Source organism: Galendromus occidentalis, unplaced genomic scaffold (assembly GCF_000255335.2).
Source record: "Galendromus occidentalis unplaced genomic scaffold, Mocc_1.1 scf7180000075563, whole genome shotgun sequence".
Taxonomy (NCBI): domain Eukaryota; kingdom Metazoa; phylum Arthropoda; class Arachnida; order Mesostigmata; family Phytoseiidae; genus Galendromus; species Galendromus occidentalis.
The window spans coordinates 277,547-298,496 of NW_003803553.1; the positions used below are offsets into that span (position 1 = coordinate 277,547).

The window sequence follows — 20,950 nt, forward strand, 5'->3', positions numbered from 1 at the left end:
TTCGAGTCGGAACCCTCCCCACTGCGGCCCTCGATTCGCTCGGCGCGCGTCAACCCCGACAGGGATCACAATAAACCCGTTCATCAGTCTTCCTTTTCATCTTCCCGGCTCAACATTTCGAGCGAAAGGTACAATGATCGAACCGGATGAGGAAGGTGAGGAGGCCGCTCACTCACCTCGTACGTCTTTTCTCTCTCGCAGCATTCCTCTCCGGACAAGGATTAGTGATTCGAATTATCTGCCCGATTCTACGAATTCCCAGCTCGGCATTTCCATATGAGTGGGTTCATGATCAGGAGCGGGAGGAGGGGAGCGACTTCCGATGAACCCGGAACAAGGATGATAATACGCCTCCTACAAGCCCGTAACCAAGCAGCACGGCCGATGGGTCGCTACTAGGAGAGGGAGGGGTTGAATGAATACAAACGAAAACTCAGAGCCCTCACGACGATCAACTTGGATCCGATTCTAGCGAGGAATCCATGCTCTGTGGACAGAACTCCGACAATTCTCGGGTCTTCGTCTAGAGAATTCCCGGAGTGGATCCTTGGGGAGGCTTTGGGCAAGAGTGGAACTGTAAGCACGCCAAGCAATGTCGCGGTCAACGCACGGTCCGATTAGTCGGCTGACCGAACATTCAGCCTAACATGCGACGGACGGACGAATGAATGGACGGAGGAACGAACTAGCCGACAAGTCTCCCGACGGAATCTGCATTGCAAATACCGTCCGTATATGACTAATTCTCCCGCCGAGATGGAGCTCCTTCTCTCGAAGGGGAGGGAACCTCCTCTTCATTCAAGCGGTGCTTGCTCCAAATCACAAGACGAACAAGTCGACTTCGCGTCGTACATGTCCGTAATGAGCTGTGGCAACAGCGTATCGGATACGGCCGTCACGTCGAGCCACGCTCTTTACTTTTGCATTTATCGCGGCCGGGAATATTTTGCGCATTCTCTCCGAATACTTCCCATCGTTCTCCTCCAGATTGAGCAAGAACTCTCCAGAATGTTGCGCGGGAAGGAGCCGGACATCGAACCTGGAAACTTTTGTCACCCATGAGCATTGACAAGGATTTTTCCTCGGGCAACAACACATTCCGCATCACCGGCGGCCTCTGCCTGGGACCCACCTCTGGGTCTTCCTCTATCTGCGCCGCACGTAACGCACCGGTACAGGCCTTCGCCGACCGCGGGCTCAGCTGCGACATCTTCTTCGCAAAGCCTTCATCGCGGTCAAGTCATGTGCACTGCGCTCTACACGAACCGCCGACGACCCGGACCCGGACAGGCTTGTCGGTGAACTCACAAAGTCGCCCAGACTGTCGCCCAGCATTGGCATTGGCAGGGAGCCCAATTCCTTGATAGCAGTTCAAGCTTAGAGTCTCCGAAGCTTCCTGAGCAAAGGTGCGCTCGTTCCTCATGATGCCGAGTTTCATTCGTAGACCGAAATAATCGATCTTGACTCCGTGGCATTACACCGCTCAAAAAGAAGGCGGGTCGGGCCGGCTGGAAATTCCGGAGGCTGCCCGCAAAGGTTCCCCGGCCAGCCGTCAAGAAGTATATTTAATCTTCCAACCTTCCATTACTCATCCCTGCGAGTAAATGGCCAGAATGAATCTTCTAAGCTCTATGATCATTCAACGAGTCGATTCTCGAAAGGTTGGCAAGAAAATCTTCAAGAGTGCGCAGAAAGTTCTGATAGGCATCGGTATCGATTTCCGCTAGGCCGCTCAACTCGTCACCTTCCGGCTCACATGCAAAACTTCATCGTCAGGCGTCCCAGACCCTGTCAGGCCTTCAACACATTAGCGGTACCCGAACGTGCAGAGAGAGAAGAATCCATAGTCGCACCGGGAATCATACGTCCATTGCGAATTTCCGCTCCTTGACATTCGGGAAGCGGAAACGCAAGCGATGATTTGTCCTTGAAAGCACTGTAAGTGAAGAAGCCTCTCTCTGAGATTAGCCCCTCTCTGAATAGTCCTCTGTCAAGCTGTTGTCGCGTTCATAGGAGCCTCTCTCCATAAATAAAATGAGTATGTACCAACTTCTCTCTCACACAAGCCGCCCGAGTCTCGGAGAGAAGCTTCGGAGAATCAGAAACAGAGGTTGCCATGAGGAAGAACACGGTAATTCACGCTAAGGGAATATCCATGGTCCGTTCATGGGTGTAGACCCCAGAAGTCGCTTCTCGCGTCCCTGAGCAGAATACAATAAGACTGGAGACTCCAGACAATTCAGCGTCGGTCATCCTTTTATTATTTTTTTCTGAGTGATGTCCAAATCTAGTAGCGTCGTTCTCGCTAGTTGAAATGTCGCAGAAAAATCTGTCCGGGTTGAGCTTCCCAAGTTAGTTCCAGTTTCCTGGAAAGGTTCCAATCAGATCCTCTTCGTCGAAGCTCTGGCGTATCTCTCCGTCCTCCGATGGGCCGCGTATTATTAGGAGAAAAATGAGTGGGACTGTTGCCACGAACAAGTCTAACGAGAGAAGCGTGCACTAGGAAGTCTCCCCGTAATATGTAGAATCTAGGTTCCTCTCGCTGGTCTGTCATCTGCTCGAGGGAAACGGCGATGGCGTGAGGATGTGTCGGCATTCGAAGTTCGACAATGCTGCTCGGTGGGGATTCACGCGCGAAGCGCACTTTCTCTCGGATCTGTCTGACAATGAGTCCGTTCACTCGAACCTTATACGAAATTTCTAGGGGATGTGAATGATTTGAATGATTCCCCCGCTCTCTACATTGAGCGCTCGCGATCGATACGGATAGTGGTTGACTGGCAGTCCGTGCTCGAGCTCGCCGTTTGCATCGAGGTGACGTGCCCATATCCATTGCGTGGCGGGAGCACATTGAGACAAGCGTTCCCGTCTAGGAGACAATTGCCCATCTTGAATCTTTGGGAACTTTGCGCCAAGCAGCCCGATATCCAGGGTGGCAACGACTTTGGCTGCGTCTCGCCGACAAGGGGTTCATTTCAGGATTTTCGCGCGAACCAGACACGAGTTTAGGTAGTCAAGCGTCGGAACGTTCGAACTTGTCAGCTTTCGGCGATGTCGGGAGAAAGCCGACGATCGAAGCTCCACCGTTGCCTAATTACGGTCTTTTCTGTAGAATCTAACTATTCCCTTCCACCGTCAGCGGGGAAAAAAGGAGTGGAGTAACTTTTCAATCGGGATGTTCTCTCGCCCGGGACTCCTCCCAGTGTGATTCCCTGAGCTTCGGGCTCGGAGCGCTGTAGGAAGGAAAACTACACGCTGCTTCTAACCAGCGTTGCCGCATGAGTTGAGACTTCGGTGGTGTAACGCTGCACTCAGGTGTTTCTAAATATAGCCTCAAGACTTCCCCGTCAGAAAAGGGACACGTTCTGAGGGCTTGCTCCTTGCGCTTCACTCGAGCGAATTGATCGCGGGAAGCATCTCCGGAGGGTTTTTGTAAGCGGCTATAGTTTTCAAGACCGGTTTTCCATGGGAATCGAGGAGAAGCAGTCGGAGCCTAACGGTCATGAATGGGCAATGGCCATTCATCCTGAATTATCTGGCAAGCGAGTTATACACCGAGACTCCTCTATGCGTAAATGATCTTGCTCATCTGGTATCACCGGTCTTCCCCTGCTGGGTCTCCTCTATCCCTTGTCAACTCATCATATACTCACCAGGTCTACGCAAGAAAATCTCGCTTGGATATGGACATTCAGTTTCCACTGAGGACCTCGGGAAAACGGTTGGTCGGTGCCTTGGCAGCATGGCAAAGCCCTGGAGTCCTTTCTGATGGAATGAAGACCGTCTGAGCTGTCCTCCAACTTATCGGTCAAGAGCCAGCTGCTGGATCGCAGCGGCGATCTCTTACACGGAATTGACAAGAGAGGCGTCGACATTGGGAGCTCCGGGAAACCTACCTGATCGTCAATGAATTAGGTACGTCGTGAAATATCGGGAGAGGCTTCCGAAACCCCTCGCTGCGAGACTTCAAGCTTCCGAATAGAGATCGACGCTTCAACTTCGTGAACACGATGGTCACAACCAGTTCGAGGTTGAAGATTTCTGAGAGAATATGCCCGACCCTACAACTCCCCCATGTCTCATCGTCAGCGGAGAGGCGATAATGATGAAGGGTCTGGTTCCGGACCGAGCTCCCTCGCCGCGTACGTCTGGAAAATCCGAAGCAATCGAGGCTCCGCTGAATCATTCGAAAGTGAAAAGTCCCAGGATCGATGATTACGCAGACGGTAAACAGCATGACGAGTTTTCTCCCATATTTTCGGCAAACAAACACATTGCACATTTTTTTTCAGCAGATCGGTCGGTCGGAAGCGAGTTTTCTACCTGATTCGATGTCTTCCAATGCGTACAGAAAGGCCATGCCAGGATAATCGGAGGTCGGTGAGCTCATCCCTCGCTCAGAGCATCGGATGTGAGCGCATTCCCCACGTCGACTTCATTTCTGGATTCTCTCCCGCTCGTTTCCAATATTTTCTCGGGAACCTCTCGGCCGGGAAGTCCTGTGGTAGACGCGCACATTCCACGGGGACCGTTGCGTGAGCGGAAATCGCTCTTGAGATCATCGAAGCCATCCTCGAGTTTGTCGATGAGCTTTCACCGCGGGGGAAATTCTCCGTTCGGATCAGCGAGTTGGCTTACGGAGCAGGACTCGGATGAGTGCTCGAGTCAAAGATTACGCAACCACAATGACGACGTTAGTTGTCCCCCCACTCCGAAAAGTTGCCCCGTACCTGACATACGGATACTGGCGTCCGATCCAGATACTGTTTGCCGTGGAACCGACTTCTGAAGCGAATTTGAGGAGCGAGCGGACGGCAGACAGGATCTCCCAAAAAAATACGAGCTTCACGTACATGGTCGATCCATTCCATGGAGTCGATAGAATTAATCTCTGCGGAGTCCCGGGACACGGGAAGAAGGCGGATCCAGCCATTGTATCCGGACCTTAGCACTCTTTCGGAGGGACCGACCGGAGGAAACTCAGGCAGAAAAGAACCTATTTCTCGGAGGGGGCAATCGCCCCGCCGCTAGGTCGTGGCGATTCTCCAAGCGGGCGCGGAAACATCGCGGAATTGTGGGAATCGGCGAACGCTGCGCGTTCGGGACTCACGGAAACTCACGAGCTCCGGTGAGAGCATTGAATGGGATAAGCTCGAGATTCGCTACCGCGAGAAAGATTACTGATGAATAGGCCGCGATTTTTCGCTACATTGCGGGGCGTTTCCCCATAGGAAATCTATGGGAGCCTGAGAATGCCGCGAATTTCCCGCTAAGAAGCCGCGACGAAGGTCGAGCCCCACTGATGAATATCAGTCGTTCCCTCCGTATCTTCTCCGAATGAGGTTCTGAACTCTAGAGCATCTGCACCCTCGTCTGTTCTGCTTCCCTCTGACTACGAGCAATCGTGGCAGAACACCTCTCTCGACCTCGAGTCTGGGCTGAGTCAGGGTAAAATCTTAGCGACGAAACTCTCGAAATCAATACAAACTTTCAGGCGTGAGTGATAGTTTATTGCGCCCCGACAGCCCCGATTCAATCCTTCTTCTGGAGTGCGTTTGACATGAAAAGCTTCGCTAAGTTCTGCGTGGAGAATTTCGATAACTGGTCGCAGTGGGATTCGACCTGACCGGCGAGCAGAACCGAATCGAGCCGCGGTGGCATTGGAATGGGTTTGAACGCTTTGTGGATCTCGTCCTCCGGAAGTAGTGGCTCGTCACGCTGCTTGCGGAGTTGGTTCTCCTGCGATCGTTTGGCCAGGGCCACTTGTTTCTGTTGCGCGTGTCGCATGACCTAGGAGGGTATAAAGACGGAATTAGAGATCCATTTGTTCACTTTGCTGGGAAGATAATAGGAGCGAATTTCAACCGCAGGGGGCGGCTCTCGAGAGCTTCTGACCTGTCTCTGATAGTTCAACATTTTGTTCGTTTCCTGATTCAGAGTATCCACGCATTCCATGGTGGCCTGCAATTGACGCTCGAGCGAGAAGGCGGTCGACATGTCGAGGAATTGCTTTCCGACATGACTCGGAACCATCTCGCTAAGCTCGCACTGGAGTAAATTCATCAGATGCGAGTTCCGGATCTGCACTGGAATCTCTTCGAAGAGCTCCGAATATGAACACTTGTTGTTCTTGAAGGAATCCAAAGTGTATTCTCCCTCGCGACACAATTTGAAGGCCGCCTCCGTGAGACGGAAAGCTCTCAGGGACAGGAATCCTTTCTGAGCTTTAATTGGATCGTACACGAGGAGTATGGATTCTTCGATGTTGTCCTGGTAGCTGAACTGAGACTCGAATAGCGGTCGCGTGAAGAACGATCCAAAGGGTGCCGATTGGTAGAAACCCACGATCATGTGGTCAAGATTCACAGTTCGCATCTGCCGCAGAACCTCCATCTGGTACTCTTGTTCATCGTATTCCTGTTGAGGAGATGAAAGACACTGTGAGTATTATTAATCCTAGGATCGTGTCGGAAGACTGCCCCTGCCAGTCGGGGGAAACGAAGCAATTCGAATGATTCCGGACCATCGACCAGGATTGAGAGAGAGTACTTTACCACCGGTGAGAGCATCTGAAACATTCGAACTTCCTAATAGAAGTTCACTTTTTGTCCGAGGCTCCATCGAGCGCGCTACATCCCATGAGTTTCGAAATAGTGAATATTGCCTTCAGAAAACTCCATATGGATACTTGATCTCGACTCCAGCTGAGGTACTGCTACTAAAGTCCGATTCTTTCGACTCTGAGTGAGGATCGCGAAGGATCGGCTTCGTTATAATTACCTCTTCGTCCCCGTGCCGGGGGCATGGGAAACAGTTTGTGACCTCCACGCAGCGATTGTCCACCATTCCCAAAAGAACCCCTTGAGCGAAGTCTGTAACGCCACCGGCTTCCTCGTGGCAATGCTTCGAAATTTTCATGGCGACCAGACCGTCGAGTTGCACATACTCGATGCGTTGAGAAGACTCCGCCGAAGTGCGTCTGGCTTCACCGGCCATTTCCAACCGCGGTTCGTGATTTCCTTTCGAAACGAATACTTATAGTCGCTCACACCGGATCGCAGTGCAGTCTCTGCAGCAGCTATAAACAAACGGTGCTGCGAGTATCGTCTTCGCACCGCACACTTCTCTCTCGACGACGACCGGCGATGATCTTTGCTGTTTCGACATCACTTCGAGCGTGGAGGTGTGGATTGGAATTCCAGCGATCTTCGTGTGAGTGCTCTATCCCGATCGATCGAGAATCTCTGACTAGCTATCGATTAAGGTCTTTTCTCATCGTTGTGGCGGCGTTGATGCTTGTCGATGCAAAGATTTTCCCGTCAGCATTGACGGCGCGTAAATTCGAACCCGCCCAACGACGCTCAGCAGGGTTGGATACGTCAATCGTCAGTCAGCTGTCAGTGCGGGGCGTCAAAGGAACTCGAATTTCTGTCACGTTCGGTTCTGATTCGCCGGAGCGGAAATTTCCTAGAAAATGCTGGTCCTCGTCTTAGGAGATCTTCACATTCCCCACCGAACCCACAGTCTGCCTTCTCAGTTCAGAAAAATGCTTCTGCCGGGAAGGATTCAGCACATTCTATGCACAGGTGAGTTACCGAATATCGCTGCCTCTGCGTTGCCACGAACTTCCCCCTTTTTCGATTGGATCAGACGCCTCGACTAGAAGCTCCCCCCCCCCAGTATGAAGATCGACTTCGCTCTGGCCGGAATTTATAGCCGGCGTTTCCCGTTTCCGGATCAAACTGGAATCTGGCCTTCCCCCACTGTTCCATTCGAAAACAATGAAAGGAAAAACGTGGATAGGGCCAGAAATCATGTGCTTAGTAAGCGATAGCCCTCAAGCAGCAATGAAATCTTGGTCGATTCCATCCTTTATCTCCATTGGCTCCATCCGACCCTTCGCTAAAGAGAGTTTCACTCTTTTGCAGGGAATCTTTGCACGAAGGAATCGTACGATTACCTGAAGACGTTGGCGTCCGATGTACACGTGGTTCGAGGTGATTTCGATGAGAACTCCAATTATCCCGAACAGAAAGTAGTCACCGTAGGTCAATTCCGGATCGGTCTCTGCCACGGGCATCAGGTCTGTGAGATCCATTAGAGTCGTTCGCCCTGACCTCCATCCTTCACTCGCATTATTCTGCTTCACCGTAGTCCTCGTACAGGCTGGGGCTGCCCTGTGGCGGATCGAGCACGGGCGATCCCGCTCAATGTTCGAGGTTTCGAGAGAATGAATTCCTCCCCAGCTACTCGACTGAGGAACAATACGATCGATCCGTATTCTTTCCAGATCGTTCCTTGGGGGGATATCGAAGCTCTGGCTGTGGCGCAGCATCAACTAGACGTTGACATTCTCATCTCTGGACAGACTCACAAATTTTCCACGCACGAGCATGGAGGACGATTTTTCATAAATCCGGGATCAGCGACCGGAGCATATTCGGCCTTGGAGAGCGATGCCGTACCATCATTCGCCCTCATGGACATTCAGAGCAGTACGGTGGTCGTTTACGTGTATCGTCTGATAAACGGTGAAGTCAAAGTCGAACGGACCGAATACAAGAAACCGTGACTTTATTAAAATTAGCTTACGTCGGGATCGATTGCGCTAGCAGGCGTCGCTTTTGACGTTCGATAGCTCGTTATTGATTCGAGCCTTGTTTAATTTCTACTAGGTTCTTTGTTTATTTGGATGTGACAATGAGATCAGGATGTGACGACCAGACTTTCATGCTGCTTCAGAGCTGATGCTACATCGATATATGTAAAAATAAAAGGACGTCTCTATCCCTGAACTTCTTCGTGGTCATTGAAGCTCGTTCCTCGACAGCCGTGGGGGACGTCTGAGGTATTCGCAGCGGCATCACTCTCGAGCCGCTGGGTGTATCATCACAGATTGCGATGTGGAGCGAGGGTCGCTACAGAGAAGAGAGTCGGGGGAACCATGCTTCCTTCGGATTTCGGATTTTTTCGGTTGCAATGCTCACGCATCAGAATCGGCCCACGACCTATAGATGACTGCCAAGGAACGCGCCGATGCAGTGTATTGGCAAACGAAATCTGTCGTCGGGGGTCCTTGACACGCTCCAATCGGAGATCGCCAATGGTTGAGCGTGGCCTCGAATGACCATAAGATCGAGGGACATCGCCAAGTACAGTAGAACCTCGTTATAACGGACTCCAAGGGACCTGCCGAAAGTGTCCGTTATAACCGGAGTCCCTTATATCCGACCGAGGATTTTGGGTAGCCTATGAGCACTCTCACTCTCAGAGTTCTCAATGGGTATGATCATCGCTCTCCGCCGATGATGGACGTGAGTTTCGTGGACTCGAACACAAGAACGCGCCCCACGAAGTGTACAGAACGGTCTCACTCTTTATTGTTGAAGAAGGCGCGAATACTCGCTTGTCGGGTGTGATTGCTTCTATACTCGATTAATTTCTCAATGTCCAAAAGTTTTTGCTGTGATATTTCACTGTCTGTCAGAGTATAAAGGTACCGTTGCAGCGTCTCATCAAGGACTGTTTTCGTATCGATGCTGAGCGCTTTCAGTTTTACTTTATCGGACATAGAGAGAGAACTTATCCAACTCGAGTCGGCAGATTCGATAAGCGACTGCGCTCAGTTTGTGAACAGATTCCGCGTTCCGCTTGTAATTATGAGCCAGCCGAACCGTGCACTCGCGAATCATGTGCACTTGTTATGATGCGAACGATTCGAGCACTGAAAGACTGCAACGGCTCTCACACTCGAATACCGGAGGATCGGTCCGTTGTAACCGTACTAAACATAAGGAGCACTATAGGATGCGGACTCCGGAAAAGGTCCGCTGTAACCGGAAGTCCGTCATATCCGAGTCCCCTCTATCCGGCTCTCTCAGCATGGTAAACTATAGGGACTTGGTCGGGACCGCCAGAAAAGTCCGTTTTAACCGAGGGTCCGTTAAATCCGGGCGGAGAACACTCGATCCGCCCCGCAGTCAGCAGCTCATCGATGCTCCTTGTCCCGGGACGTAGAGCGGAAATCATGGCATGAGCTGAACCAAGACCGCCGCTGAACCAAATGACAGTTATGAGCTTCCTATATCATCGATCCATGAACAGGTTTTCTGAAAAAAAAGGCAAGTACTCTCCGACGACGATTCATCTCTTTCGAACGCTACCAGCTTTCTCGCATTCGAGAGGAGAGCTTCTCTTCATTGGACCGTCTGAAAGTTTTTTCGACTTGAGGCTGAATCAAACAAAGCGAGTCATAACGCTCGAGCATAGCGCGTACGGGGTTACCTTCGTTCGAAGTGCCAGGTCGAGCTTCTGTGGCCGGACTTCGGAGAATCTGACCATACCGCGTACCGGATGCATAAGGCAACCCTATTGGGCAGGCCCTCCGCGCGGTATACGCGCTAGGCACTCGACCATATCGTCGGCTGCGCGATGCACTGCCGGCCTCGGATTACGCAGCTCGCAGCTCACTCGATTCGTAGAATGTCGAATGTCAGTTGCGACTGGCCTGCTGATCCGCATCGTTTTGCCTCGGCCACGTATTGCAGGAATAGAGAGTCCTTCTCTAGAGATGCGGACCACTCTCTGATACCCGCTGCTCCGCGACCTATACGCTCCTCAGCATCAATCATCAAATGCAAAGATCATCAGATCTGGAAAATGATCCATCGATTATCGATTCTACGTCTCGAGGCCTATCCCAGAACGTCATAATTGTCTATCGCCCGGGCCCGCCGGATACTGACGAGGACGAGTATCGAAAACACCCCTCCGGAGAGCTTTATAGCCTCGACCCTCGGAGGAAGATGCTTCTGTGTTATCGAACTGCTCCCGAAGCTCCGTGACATCTGTCACTCAGCGGCTCAGAGCCGACCGACTTACACGTCTGCCTGTCGCAAGAAAAACATGAATTTTCGAAGGAAGCTTCAGACGCCTGAGGCGTTGTGACAAAACAGATGGAGTGACCGATAGGCGTATACAGAAGAGAAAACGAAACGATGGCATCCCGCGATGTCCCGCCCGTGGCTGATCTCCTTGTTCCTCCGCTGCGCCTATCCGCAATGAGTGAACTGAACAAAGAGGCGAAAGTGAGACATCATTCGGAAGCGTTCCCTCGTCATGGTGAAATCGAGGCATCGGGGCAACGAGAATGGATGGAGCTACTATCCACGGAAATTCGCTGCTCTCTGAATCGGCAAACGGCTGCGGACATTCATGGGAACGATGAGCAATAATGTAAAGTCGGGACTGCTCTGGAAAATCACTTCCGCGCTAGCACCAAAATCGGTGAGGGAGGAACCCTCTCTCATGGTCTTGAACCTTTAATCTTTGTTAAGACGGAATTCATCTTCCGCTATCAGTACGAACGTAAGGGGGTTGTCAGCGAGTCTCGGTTCAGAGAGTGATCCCTTCCGACGCAGCGAATGAGCCTTCGGTTCCATTTATCGTACTTATCGATACACTGAGCATACGGGTCAATCAGCGGCCGAAGTGGCCTACGCAGTGACCAGGCGCAAGGGCGGGTCTTCCTCATGCATAGAATATCAGTCCTCCAGTCGTCGGCTCCAGATCTGGTGGTCGTAGAGATCTACGAGACGAGTGCTTCCCGGGTGGCTGCGCCTGCACTATCAGAGAAGAAGCATGAGTTCCGCGTCCAATGACGATGCCTCCTCATCCCCTCCGTTTGCGGTCGAAACCTAGAGGAGCGAATACCGTATGTCCACAGCTCGAATGACGAGGCTGAGTTTGTCAAAGTGCGATCGTTTACGGCGCTTGTAGTCGCCGGGTTCACCTTGTGAAGATAGTTCCGCATCTGATGAAATCGGTCACTGTTCTGAACAACGACCGTCGGAGGGTGTGGCAGGGCATTGCATGCTTGGAGCTCGTTACGCTGTGGTCACAAAATCATTTTTCAGCTATTGTCCCCCTTAAATAAAACGCCTCGCGATATGAAATTCGCACAAGTTGGTCCGCGACTCCTTAACGGCCATTCGCCAATGGACCAGGGTTCAAGAAAACGAACTCGGTCCCACCGCAATAGAGATCTCGATTCGCCAATCTCAGATGTCAGCAAACTTCCTTGAATAATTCCTTAGGTTCTCTAATATGAACGCCTGTTCCCCGGGCATATCAGCGAACGGGTTGCGGGTTGGGTCTCCAATGCCGAACGCAGAACAAGTCGCCGCCTCCAAGCCCCCTCCCGAGGGAGAAGTTGCGAATGAATCGCTCACTGTGGACCCCGCAAATGACTTTGAGACGTAGTATTCGGTCGAATTTATCCGAGTAGGGTTTCTTCGTGTGGCATTTCGTGTAGCGATGATCCCGCAACACAGCGGGCCGGAATGTAATTTTCGGAAATCCAACGTGAGAACGCACCCATGTGATGTTCGGGATTACACCGTGAACGTGTTCGAATTTCAGATGCGTTTTGAGATATCAGACCAATTTCCCATTATGTTCATTCCCTCTTCTGAATAAGGTACGTGAGCTGTATGAGTTAGATGCGAGATGTCAGCAGGGTGGCCCCGAAGATTGCGACCGGCCCGGGGGACGGCTGCCGTCATATCAGCGCGACAGAAGGCAAGAGAGTGGGCGCCGCGATTAAGGACGAATGACTCCGACTGAGTCGGTTGGGTTATACGGATGAGCCGGTTCCAGCGCTCCCTCTTCCCCGCAGCACAACCCGAGAGCGCCAAGTCCACCATGACGACATCTTAGACAAAATAGACAAAACGAGCTAACGCTTTTCAGTATCCTGGCGGTATTCATTCATTTCCCGATCAGAGCTCGATGCATTGAACGTCCCCAATGTGTACTTATTGACCAATAGTTTCTTCTTGAATCGGACTCAATCGGAGAAGCCAGCCCATCCTGAATGAAGCCTCGATATGAGAGACTATTGTTCTCTCTTTCGAGACACCAAGATTTCTGTCATTCAGATCTCCTTTGCGGACACGTCATCACGGCGCGGTGAGTTTCCTTTGTTTTTCCGCGTTTAGTGTCGGACCCAAAAGACAAGAGCTCGCCTCGAACTGACTCGAGATCTTTGTTCATATGATGTTCCTCCAATCAACATACTGCTCCGGAATGGGCAATCGCTGACAATGGGCCGCGAACGTCCCTTGTATTTCAAACAGGTCGACAATGGCTCAGCAGCGGTGTTCTCCTCGATTTCGCTGCCTCTTCCTTTATCAGGTCTGTCTGCGGGGCTGGGGATGAAACGAGTTCCAGCCCCTCCTCGAACTTCACTCCTCAAACGCTCGGCTGAGGACCTAGTCATCGACTCCGAGCCACCTCCGGAACCAGTCGCTGCCTCCGCTTCTTCGCTTAACCAGAACTATTCCGCGGACTTCCTTGGAGTCCGTACTGAGTTGCTACAGGAGATCATCCCCGTTCCTTTATCGATCGTTCTCCCGCTGATCGTTTCAGCGTCCTAGACTGTCCCGGTCTACATGGCGTCATGGATATCACGGAGATAGTGCTCAATTACGTTGGGACGTCTCTACAAGGCGCTCAGACGCGAAAGTCTCCCGACGCGTCGAGTCATCGATTCTCGAGGATGAAGCTGACAGGCGGCTACGGGAATTCTCAAAAACGGTGATTGCTCGATCGCAGGCATATTTCCCGCTGCAAATCCGGAGGACGGTCGTCGCGAGCATCGAGGGAGGAAGAATCGCAGGAGTCCTCCCTGTTCGGAGCTTGCTCTTTTCTTCCGAGAGAATGCCGGTGGCTCTCGCCGCTCAGCACGAATGTACGGCGCTCTCTCGCTTCCTTCCAAAATGGCGATGGTCCTGAGAACTGCTCCCACACGGTCACCAAGCTTACTGGATCGATCATGGAATTAAAGAAGCTCTGAAATGCTCTGTTCGGTACCGGGTGTGACTCAAAGTCGCGAAAGTTTTGTTATCGGTGATAGGTTGTTCGTTTATGGAGGCGAGGCGCTTGATACCAGGGGCAAAATTCGGAGGTCCGCGCGATACGGTTCGATTCGGAGAGCTCACGAGTTCCATCATATGAACGATTGAAGCGGCAGTATCTTGAGCTAAAGTTTCTCAATTGATTCGGATAACTATCCGAATGGGTTCAACGAGTTCTGTGCTACAGTGGCATTGTCAACACTGCCGGGCGATCAACACGACGGAGAACGCAATTTGCGTTCGATGTGGCTCACGTCGAGGCGCCTACCACGATAAGAGACCTCCGCCCGTTCCCTCTCGACAGTTCAAAATTTCAAAACGCAACATCGTATTCGAGAGCCATCTCTACGACGACGCGGAGGGATGTGATCCTCCGCCAGTTCCTGCCCACAAGAGTACGGAGCTGAAGGAGCCGTCGTCTTCGCATCTGTACGCGGAATTAGATCCGGAGGAGGAGGACAACAATGGAGAATATGCCGTGCTCGAATATCCCGAGCCGCCAAATATGTACCCAGGTCGTCAGCCCGCGAAGCAGGAGCCCATATACGGTTAGTACACTCTCCTCATTCAAGCTTGTTCTTGGACTTGTCGACAGCGAAAAGAGTGAGCATCCCGTGGAGCGGCGTCGGTAGAAATCTCAAGCGGTGCGAGAGCAATCAGTCCTGAGCGCTACCAATCGTTCAGTCAGCGGAACGATGAACTCGTTTAGATTGTTCCCTCGCCTCGAAGCATGATCATGGCTCATCAGGTCGGGGTTTCAGGTCCTCACAGGGACATTGATTGAATTTGATTCTGAAATTCTAGGGGTTATCAACAAAGTTCGCAAACCTCCTCCACTTCCACCGCCCCATGCTTATCGCGCGCAACAGGAAGGCGTTTACTATTCTGAGGTCATCGAAGAAGATCTCGATCACCTGCCACCTCCATTGCCCCCACATAAGGGGGAAATGGATCTCTCCAACGAAATTGGCAAATGGTACTGTCTCAACTGTAGGATTTGGAACACGTCTAGGGACTCTTCATGTGTATATTGTGCGATGCCATTCAGCGATGATGTCGTTGCGACCGGAACAGGCTCGCGATGAATCGGAACGTGATCTACTTGCCAATCCGATGATCCATTCCTGGAATCTCGAGATGGAAGCGCCGCACAGTTTTCGAGCCCAGATGGGGATCGATCTATCATATTTCGCCCACAACTCCCCCGACGGGAAGCTGTGCTTGGATGATATTCGAGCGAGCGAAGTTATTTGGACGAATGTTGCCCTGCTCCGGAATAAACTCGAATGGATGGAGTCGATGTTTGTAAATGCCGCTGCGTTACATCTTATTTCCTCATCCTAGTGCGAATCATGATCTCCCGCGGGGCATTCCAAGCGTGAAGGTTGAAAGAGCGGGATGGGGTAGCCGGGAGTGCTCTCAGACTGCCTAGTCTAGCATGACTTGTTCAGACCTCCGCTGCCGTTTCTTTTCCTGGGGAGGAACCTTCGGATAGGGGAGGAAAAAAACGGAGTCGGATTCATTGTCTTTATTCCAGTGCTAGTGAATTCCTCTAAACGTCGACTCCACCTTTGAAGGTTATTTAACAAGATCGATTGAAGTGAAGTAACGAAATCGCCAAGACAAGGACCGGGGTACTCCCCAACAGGCTACATCCCGTCGATGAGCATCTATGAACAAAAGCTCCGCACTGTTCTTCGGCGAATGGAGCACTTATTCGTTTTATGTGCGTCTCAAAGAACTGATTGGCGTTTTCTCCGCAATCCTGGGTCAAAAACTGCTTTTTGCACTGGAGGTATTCATGGAAGGTGCTGTAATTCGAAAATTACTCCTTTAGCCTTCAGCTTACATCCACGGCCTTTGCGTCAGGGAAAAACGGAACTTCCGCGCTCACCAACAGTTTTTTATCAAAACCCGCTCAACGGATGTTTGATCCGTGGCCTCCTTCGGCGGCTGGTCGTGGGAGATATTGAGGACTTTTTTGAAAACCAGGCCACACTTCCGATCATTGTTTGTGATATCCTTGTCGCATTGAGCAAACTTCAAATATTCTGCGAATCGATCCATGAAAATATTAGGCCTTCCCTCGCTAGCCATTCAAGCTCTATGTCGTGCGGGCATGCCAATTCGACTCTACTGGACCTGGACACACCTCGCTGAAGATCGGGATTCCCACAGAGCTTGCTGAGATATTGTCTGGGTGTAGCCAACACTTGGTTGAAAAGCCGACTCTGCTGCTCGGTGAAGCACCGCGCTTGATGATGGTCGATGCAGGCCACAGTCTGCTGCCACTTCCTAGGAGGGTAGGAAAGACAAGGTTCCAATCAAATTCGTCGGAATCTTCGCATGATTTGCGGATCTTCTCACATCTTTCTTACAGAGACTCACCGGCACATCTTGTTCAGGTCGTCGATAGTCGCCTGTTGCATGTTCGACTCCGACAAATGATGAATGAGCTTCATGCACCTCTGGTAGTGGCGATTTGAACATTCCTCGTGGCGACTCGAACGCGCTCCTGTGAAACATATATCGCTCTGTCAAGCGTCATTATCGCTCAATCATCGAAGCAGCCAACCATTGATTTCAAGACAGGGATTAGCTCGGGAGAGAACCTCCGCAGGGTGAACGACTAGACGGAATGGTGGACTTCAGCGAACTTCTCTCCCCACTCGTTCGTTTGTAAAGCCAAGAGAGCGCGGAGAGACCATCAATGGCACGCATGACATTTGTCGGAAGACCAGCCAAAAATCCGGGGGAATTGGAGTGCGTGAGCCAATATTTAGCCGGAGACGTGTGAGTTCGCATTCAAACTGTTATCACTCTGGACTTCCGGCTCCTTCGCGCCCAAGCGCTCAATATCGATAGCAATTCGGTGGACATAACCTTTAGTCACTGACTCCGCTCGAACGAGCCCGGAGTGAAGGGAATGAGCAGCCAGGCAGCGTGCGTGACACGCCAAATCAAAGACTTATCGGAACCGATCGAAACCCCAAAAGACTTTCATGTCTGTGAGTGTACGCGTGTGTCTGCGTGAATTCCACAGCGTGCTAGATATTCTCCTATGGACAGTCTCCGGCCGGGCTGATCGGTATTTCAGAAACTCCCGAATAATGGAATCTGTATCAATTTTCGAGCGACATAACATTGACGACATGTGAGGTCGAAATAGCTCTTTAGGTACACTGATCGTGAACGTAGCGCTGCTTTCCTGGGATCCGATTGGATTCGTGTCGTTTCGGCAAACTCCAACGTCCGAGAGATTGCTACTGGAGTAAGAAAGACGCTGCTGAAAGTGGCTCCGGGTCAAAAACTCACTCCGGGGAGTGGGGCGAGCGATGACGGATAGCGTATCCTTCACCACCGAAGTCTGTTGTCGCTAAACTTCCGACTATCGGCAGGAATATTGATCCCTTGAATGCCTTAGCAATACTATCCGGAGACCAACGGAATTCCTCAAAATCTCTTCGAATTATTCTGATCCTGAGGAGAGTCTGTCCTTATGGATGGGATGAGTATCGAAGGATGCAATCCTGAATGAAAGCTTCTGTCGTTCTCCCCTGCACATACCTATATGCGGGAATTTCCCGCCGAGAAAGTTTCGTCAATGAATGCGGCCGTTGATGACCATTGTGCAATTGTTGAGGTGATTTGAGAACAAACGATAGCTTGGCGTGACCAGGTTCCGAGACAGGTACACTTCGAGTGCAAATCGGCACTTCATCTCTTGCTCTTCCTTACTGCTCATTTCAACACTATTGTGGATCCAGTAGCCGGAGAGGCGATTTGAACCCCGTATGCCCCATACGATCCGAGCTGCGTGTCAGGTGTATCGAGACAAATTGATGCTTGTCTTGTATACCATGCGTTTGCCTGATATATATCGAGCACAAACGGCAGCATCGACAGCAACGGCAGTCCGCACAGCAGTCTGTCTGCGACCAATCAGAACCGGGGAACAGCCTTTAAGAAACCCCCAGAGAATACGCTGCCGACGGTACAGCAACAGGCCATCCTAATTCCACCGCTGCCATACATGGAGCTTGATCAGATGTCGAGAACGAATTAACGGATATTGCTTTGGGATTCGTTCTTCTCGCCAGTCCATTGAGTTCGCGGATCGTGGGGTGCCTATTTCAATTTAGTCTTCCCGCCCTGCGTTTCCCCGCTCGCGGCCCGAGCCCTGATCTCGGCCTAAGCGTCATCGAAGATGAACATCGAGCACATGAAATCTTGCGTCCGGCTATCATCGTCTCCCGCGGATCGACGTAAAAATCCCCACGTCCTCGCCGCATGTGAGACCTGTCCCGTGATCTTGGCCGTCCGATGGAGAACTCCTTGGCTATGACTGTTATGGAACGATCAAAATGGAACTCTAAAACGATCCCCGGACACCTAATATTGAATTTGAAGTTGAAAACGACAGTGGCTCATTGTCTACTCGAGATTCCACCCCCTTGTTCGTAAGAGCTCGCAGCGGAGCTCGCTCGCGGGGGAATCACATCAACTGTGAGCTCGTCGACTGCACGGTGTCGCTCGTCACCTGATGCATACCAATGCGGATTTCGACAACCAAGCCTCAATGCGAAGACGCAAAACGAGTTAAATCAGCAAGAGCACGCGCTGCAACTCTAGACGTCGCGTGCATTTCAATCTCGTGACTCTCACTGCGCTCGACGGAGTGGTCGGGCGGTCATCTCCAGCAGCCAGGGCTCGTCCCCGGAAGCTTGTCCTCCGATAGTTCGACCGACAACAAACCGCGCCGAACTTGGGACTGGTTCGGTTTGTCGCTGTGCCCTGACCGCTGACGGTGGTGACACTTCCACTTTACGAGATGTTGATCTGCGGTCGGCTCTCCAATGCGAGAATGAGCTCCGGCCGCCAAATCGACTCTGTGCACCTCGTTTCAGATTTAAACGAGAAACACTGACGTCGAGCGAGGCATCTGTTCGGCTCGAGTGAGGACGCGCTCCGTGATCTCCCGCGAAGCTCTGTTGGAGCAAACCGGGTAGCTCCGACAGAGAAAATGCCCCGGCGGGCGGCGGAGAGAGCAGAGGAATCTGTAAATCATTTCTACTTGTTCAGACATCCCCCGGTCTCAATCTTTCGACTTGAACGGCCGGCGCTCGCCACGCTGGCCCGGACATAACCCGAGCGATGATTCAATCATTTCGATCATCGAGAGGGTAATCGAAGTCGTCTCGGAATGCCTCTGAGTATAGGCCCACTGTTGCTACGTGGCCATAAATAATGTAGCTTGCCTCACCCCTCCCCCCCCTTCTTTCCCTCCCGGACCCGCTTGACCGGAACTGTGTCTTGCCCTGAACCACAAAGCACCTATCGATGGAACAGCAGTAATAGTAGTCGATCTTGACCGTATGACTGCATCCGAAGTCCACGGGCGCGGCCGTTTATCAGCAGCGGACAGTGCGCTCCGAAACCTCGAGACACGCATCGTGCATGCATTACCATGACAGTGGAATCACTTCTTGAAAAGCTTCGGACGAATCAATTCGAATGAATCGTCTACCCTCTCTCACCATCACGAGAACGCCTGTTGGCTTGAGGAATCGCGACTGCTGGTCTCGCATGAGCGCGAAGGCGGCTCTCGGATTATCTCACGGGATCGTCCGTTCACGAGCCGATCAACTATGCGTTAAGTTGTGAACCGACATGAGCATGTGGGTATTGAGATTCAATGATTGCAACTCCAGAAATTTTCTAAATCCGTATTCTAGGTTTTCTCCAGTGGTGGGGGTATCGGATTCGGAAGATCTCCGATGTTCAGCATGTGACTGCTCGGAATCATCACCGCTTCCCCATGTCCGAGAATAAGTTGAATGTTCTCCTGCGTCGGATTCATAGACATACCCACGAAACTATATTCGCAAACATTTCAACTCTCAAAATGGAGTTGCGGATAAACACAGAGAAAGCACGATTGACCCGACGAAGTCTTTCGCGGAGAACGGGGGGGGGCTGACCCATGGCATTTTTGTCAGGTAGTTTCCTTCAAGATAAGACAATGAGCAACTAATTCATGGATCCCGGAAGTGCGGTGCAGACCCAGAGCTCGCCTCCCTTTCGGTTGAAGAAAATGACTTCCGTAAAGAGATGGAGCCAACCTGGCCGAAAACCTCCTTACAGGATGATACACTCTAGCTTAGGCGGAATCGTCGGCCATCGCTGCGAGGAACCAGAGAAGTTTCCGTCGCTCAGCCCATGCCCGCAGGTTGGCCCACACCGGGACAGTTTTGCTCGAATAGAATCGATGCGGTCAAAGCATGCGGTATCGGCGCGTGTGACCTGTTGGAGTCGGTGAGTGGCACTACCTTTCGTCAAAAGAGGCGCGAAAAACGAGCCGACGCAATTCATCGATTGCGGAATTTCTGAACTGGGCTTGAAACGGTTAGGCAATCTCGGCCCATCCCCTCCGCAGAACTGATTGGCTTCGCCGCAGCGTACCGGTGTACCCACAGAGGACTAGGAAACCGTTGTCGCTCGTCTTTTTGCGGCAGACTCCTCACGAGCGGGGGGTGTCTCAACGCGGTCCCTTCTCTGCGAAACACTGCGCCATACATGGAATACATTCATCTCTGGAATGGGCGTCATGAGGTCTCCCACATCATCCCGCGATCCCGGGATCGAGAAGTCCTTATCGTATCCTCGAGTCGAGAAGATCCGCTCTGTGGTGGCGAAACAAGAGGAATTCTTGATTCGAGGCCCTTTTGTCATTGCTCATCCCACTGTATGAATCTGAGATGGCTGAGTGTTTGCCTGGTACTAACAGAGGATGTCTCCAGATACGACGACGGAGGCAGTTTTCGCGTTTTCAGATCCGAGACTTGGCTCAATACTGGACGCAGGCTCGACAGCGACTCACGATCAGCGAGACGGGCTCGATCACGGCCAAACGAATTCTCTCTTTTTCTCCTCATTATCGGAAGACTCCTTTCCGACCGATAGAGTGACGCTCCGTCAAGCGCACGATACGACGTCTCCCGACGTCAGGATCTCCCTATCCCTGGCAAGCGAGG

At 51.8% G+C, this 20,950-nt stretch overlaps 4 protein-coding genes across 4 annotated transcripts; 2 read left to right on the plus strand and 2 right to left on the minus strand.

The window, feature by feature from the left end:
- Positions 1-5,488: 5,488 nt before the first annotated feature.
- eIF3h (eukaryotic translation initiation factor 3 subunit h) lies at positions 5,489-7,093 on the minus strand. The gene is made up of 3 exons (XM_003737499.2): positions 6,781-7,093; positions 5,896-6,417; positions 5,489-5,790 (listed from the first exon to the last, which is right to left on the minus strand). Exons 1-3 carry the CDS (start codon positions 6,994-6,996, stop codon positions 5,533-5,535), a joined length of 996 nt encoding a protein of 331 aa, XP_003737547.1. The 5' UTR covers positions 6,997-7,093; the 3' UTR covers positions 5,489-5,532.
- Positions 7,094-7,388: 295 nt separating this feature from the next.
- Vps29 (vacuolar protein sorting 29) lies at positions 7,389-8,796 on the plus strand. The gene is made up of 3 exons (XM_018639235.1): positions 7,389-7,586; positions 7,929-8,083; positions 8,291-8,796. Exons 1-3 carry the CDS (start codon positions 7,475-7,477, stop codon positions 8,570-8,572), a joined length of 549 nt encoding a protein of 182 aa, XP_018494751.1. The 5' UTR covers positions 7,389-7,474; the 3' UTR covers positions 8,573-8,796.
- Positions 8,797-14,002: 5,206 nt separating this feature from the next.
- Positions 14,003-15,105, plus strand: LOC100898726 (uncharacterized). Its single transcript, XM_003737524.2, has 2 exons — positions 14,003-14,464; positions 14,721-15,105. Exons 1-2 carry the CDS (start codon positions 14,077-14,079, stop codon positions 14,999-15,001), a joined length of 669 nt encoding a protein of 222 aa, XP_003737572.1. The 5' UTR covers positions 14,003-14,076; the 3' UTR covers positions 15,002-15,105.
- Positions 15,106-15,498: 393 nt separating this feature from the next.
- On the minus strand, positions 15,499-17,661 carry LOC100898871 (uncharacterized). Its single transcript, XM_003737525.2, has 5 exons — positions 17,577-17,661; positions 16,305-16,431; positions 16,069-16,211; positions 15,811-15,967; positions 15,499-15,727 (listed from the first exon to the last, which is right to left on the minus strand). Exons 1-5 carry the CDS (start codon positions 17,659-17,661, stop codon positions 15,499-15,501), a joined length of 741 nt encoding a protein of 246 aa, XP_003737573.2.
- Positions 17,662-20,950: the final 3,289 nt, after the last annotated feature.

What these genes read in the sequence shown, in the direction of transcription:
- eIF3h (XM_003737499.2), bottom strand. Translation starts at nt 6,996, where the DNA reads ATGGCCGGTGAAGCCAGACGCACTTCGGCGGAGTCTTCTCAACGCATC. An exon ending in CCCGGCACGGGGACGAAGAG is followed by an intron (nt 6,418 to 6,780) that starts GTAATTATAACG and finishes TCTCCTCAACAG; the next exon opens with GAATACGATGAACAAGAGTA. An exon ending in TGTTGAACTATCAGAGACAG is followed by an intron (nt 5,791 to 5,895) that starts GTCAGAAGCTCT and finishes ATACCCTCCTAG; the next exon opens with GTCATGCGACACGCGCAACA.
- Vps29 (XM_018639235.1), top strand. Translation starts at nt 7,475, where the DNA reads ATGCTGGTCCTCGTCTTAGGAGATCTTCACATTCCCCACCGAACCCAC. An exon ending in TCAGCACATTCTATGCACAG is followed by an intron (nt 7,587 to 7,928) that starts GTGAGTTACCGA and finishes ACTCTTTTGCAG; the next exon opens with GGAATCTTTGCACGAAGGAA. An exon ending in GTCTCTGCCACGGGCATCAG is followed by an intron (nt 8,084 to 8,290) that starts GTCTGTGAGATC and finishes TATTCTTTCCAG; the next exon opens with ATCGTTCCTTGGGGGGATAT.
- LOC100898726 (XM_003737524.2), top strand. Translation starts at nt 14,077, where the DNA reads ATGGGTTCAACGAGTTCTGTGCTACAGTGGCATTGTCAACACTGCCGG. An exon ending in GAAGCAGGAGCCCATATACG is followed by an intron (nt 14,465 to 14,720) that starts GTTAGTACACTC and finishes CTGAAATTCTAG; the next exon opens with GGGTTATCAACAAAGTTCGC.
- LOC100898871 (XM_003737525.2), bottom strand. Translation starts at nt 17,661, where the DNA reads ATGAGCAGTAAGGAAGAGCAAGAGATGAAGTGCCGATTTGCACTCGAA. An exon ending in CCTGGTCACGCCAAGCTATC is followed by an intron (nt 16,432 to 17,576) that starts GTTTGTTCTCAA and finishes TATGTTTCACAG; the next exon opens with GAGCGCGTTCGAGTCGCCAC. An exon ending in GACCTGAACAAGATGTGCCG is followed by an intron (nt 16,212 to 16,304) that starts GTGAGTCTCTGT and finishes CTACCCTCCTAG; the next exon opens with GAAGTGGCAGCAGACTGTGG.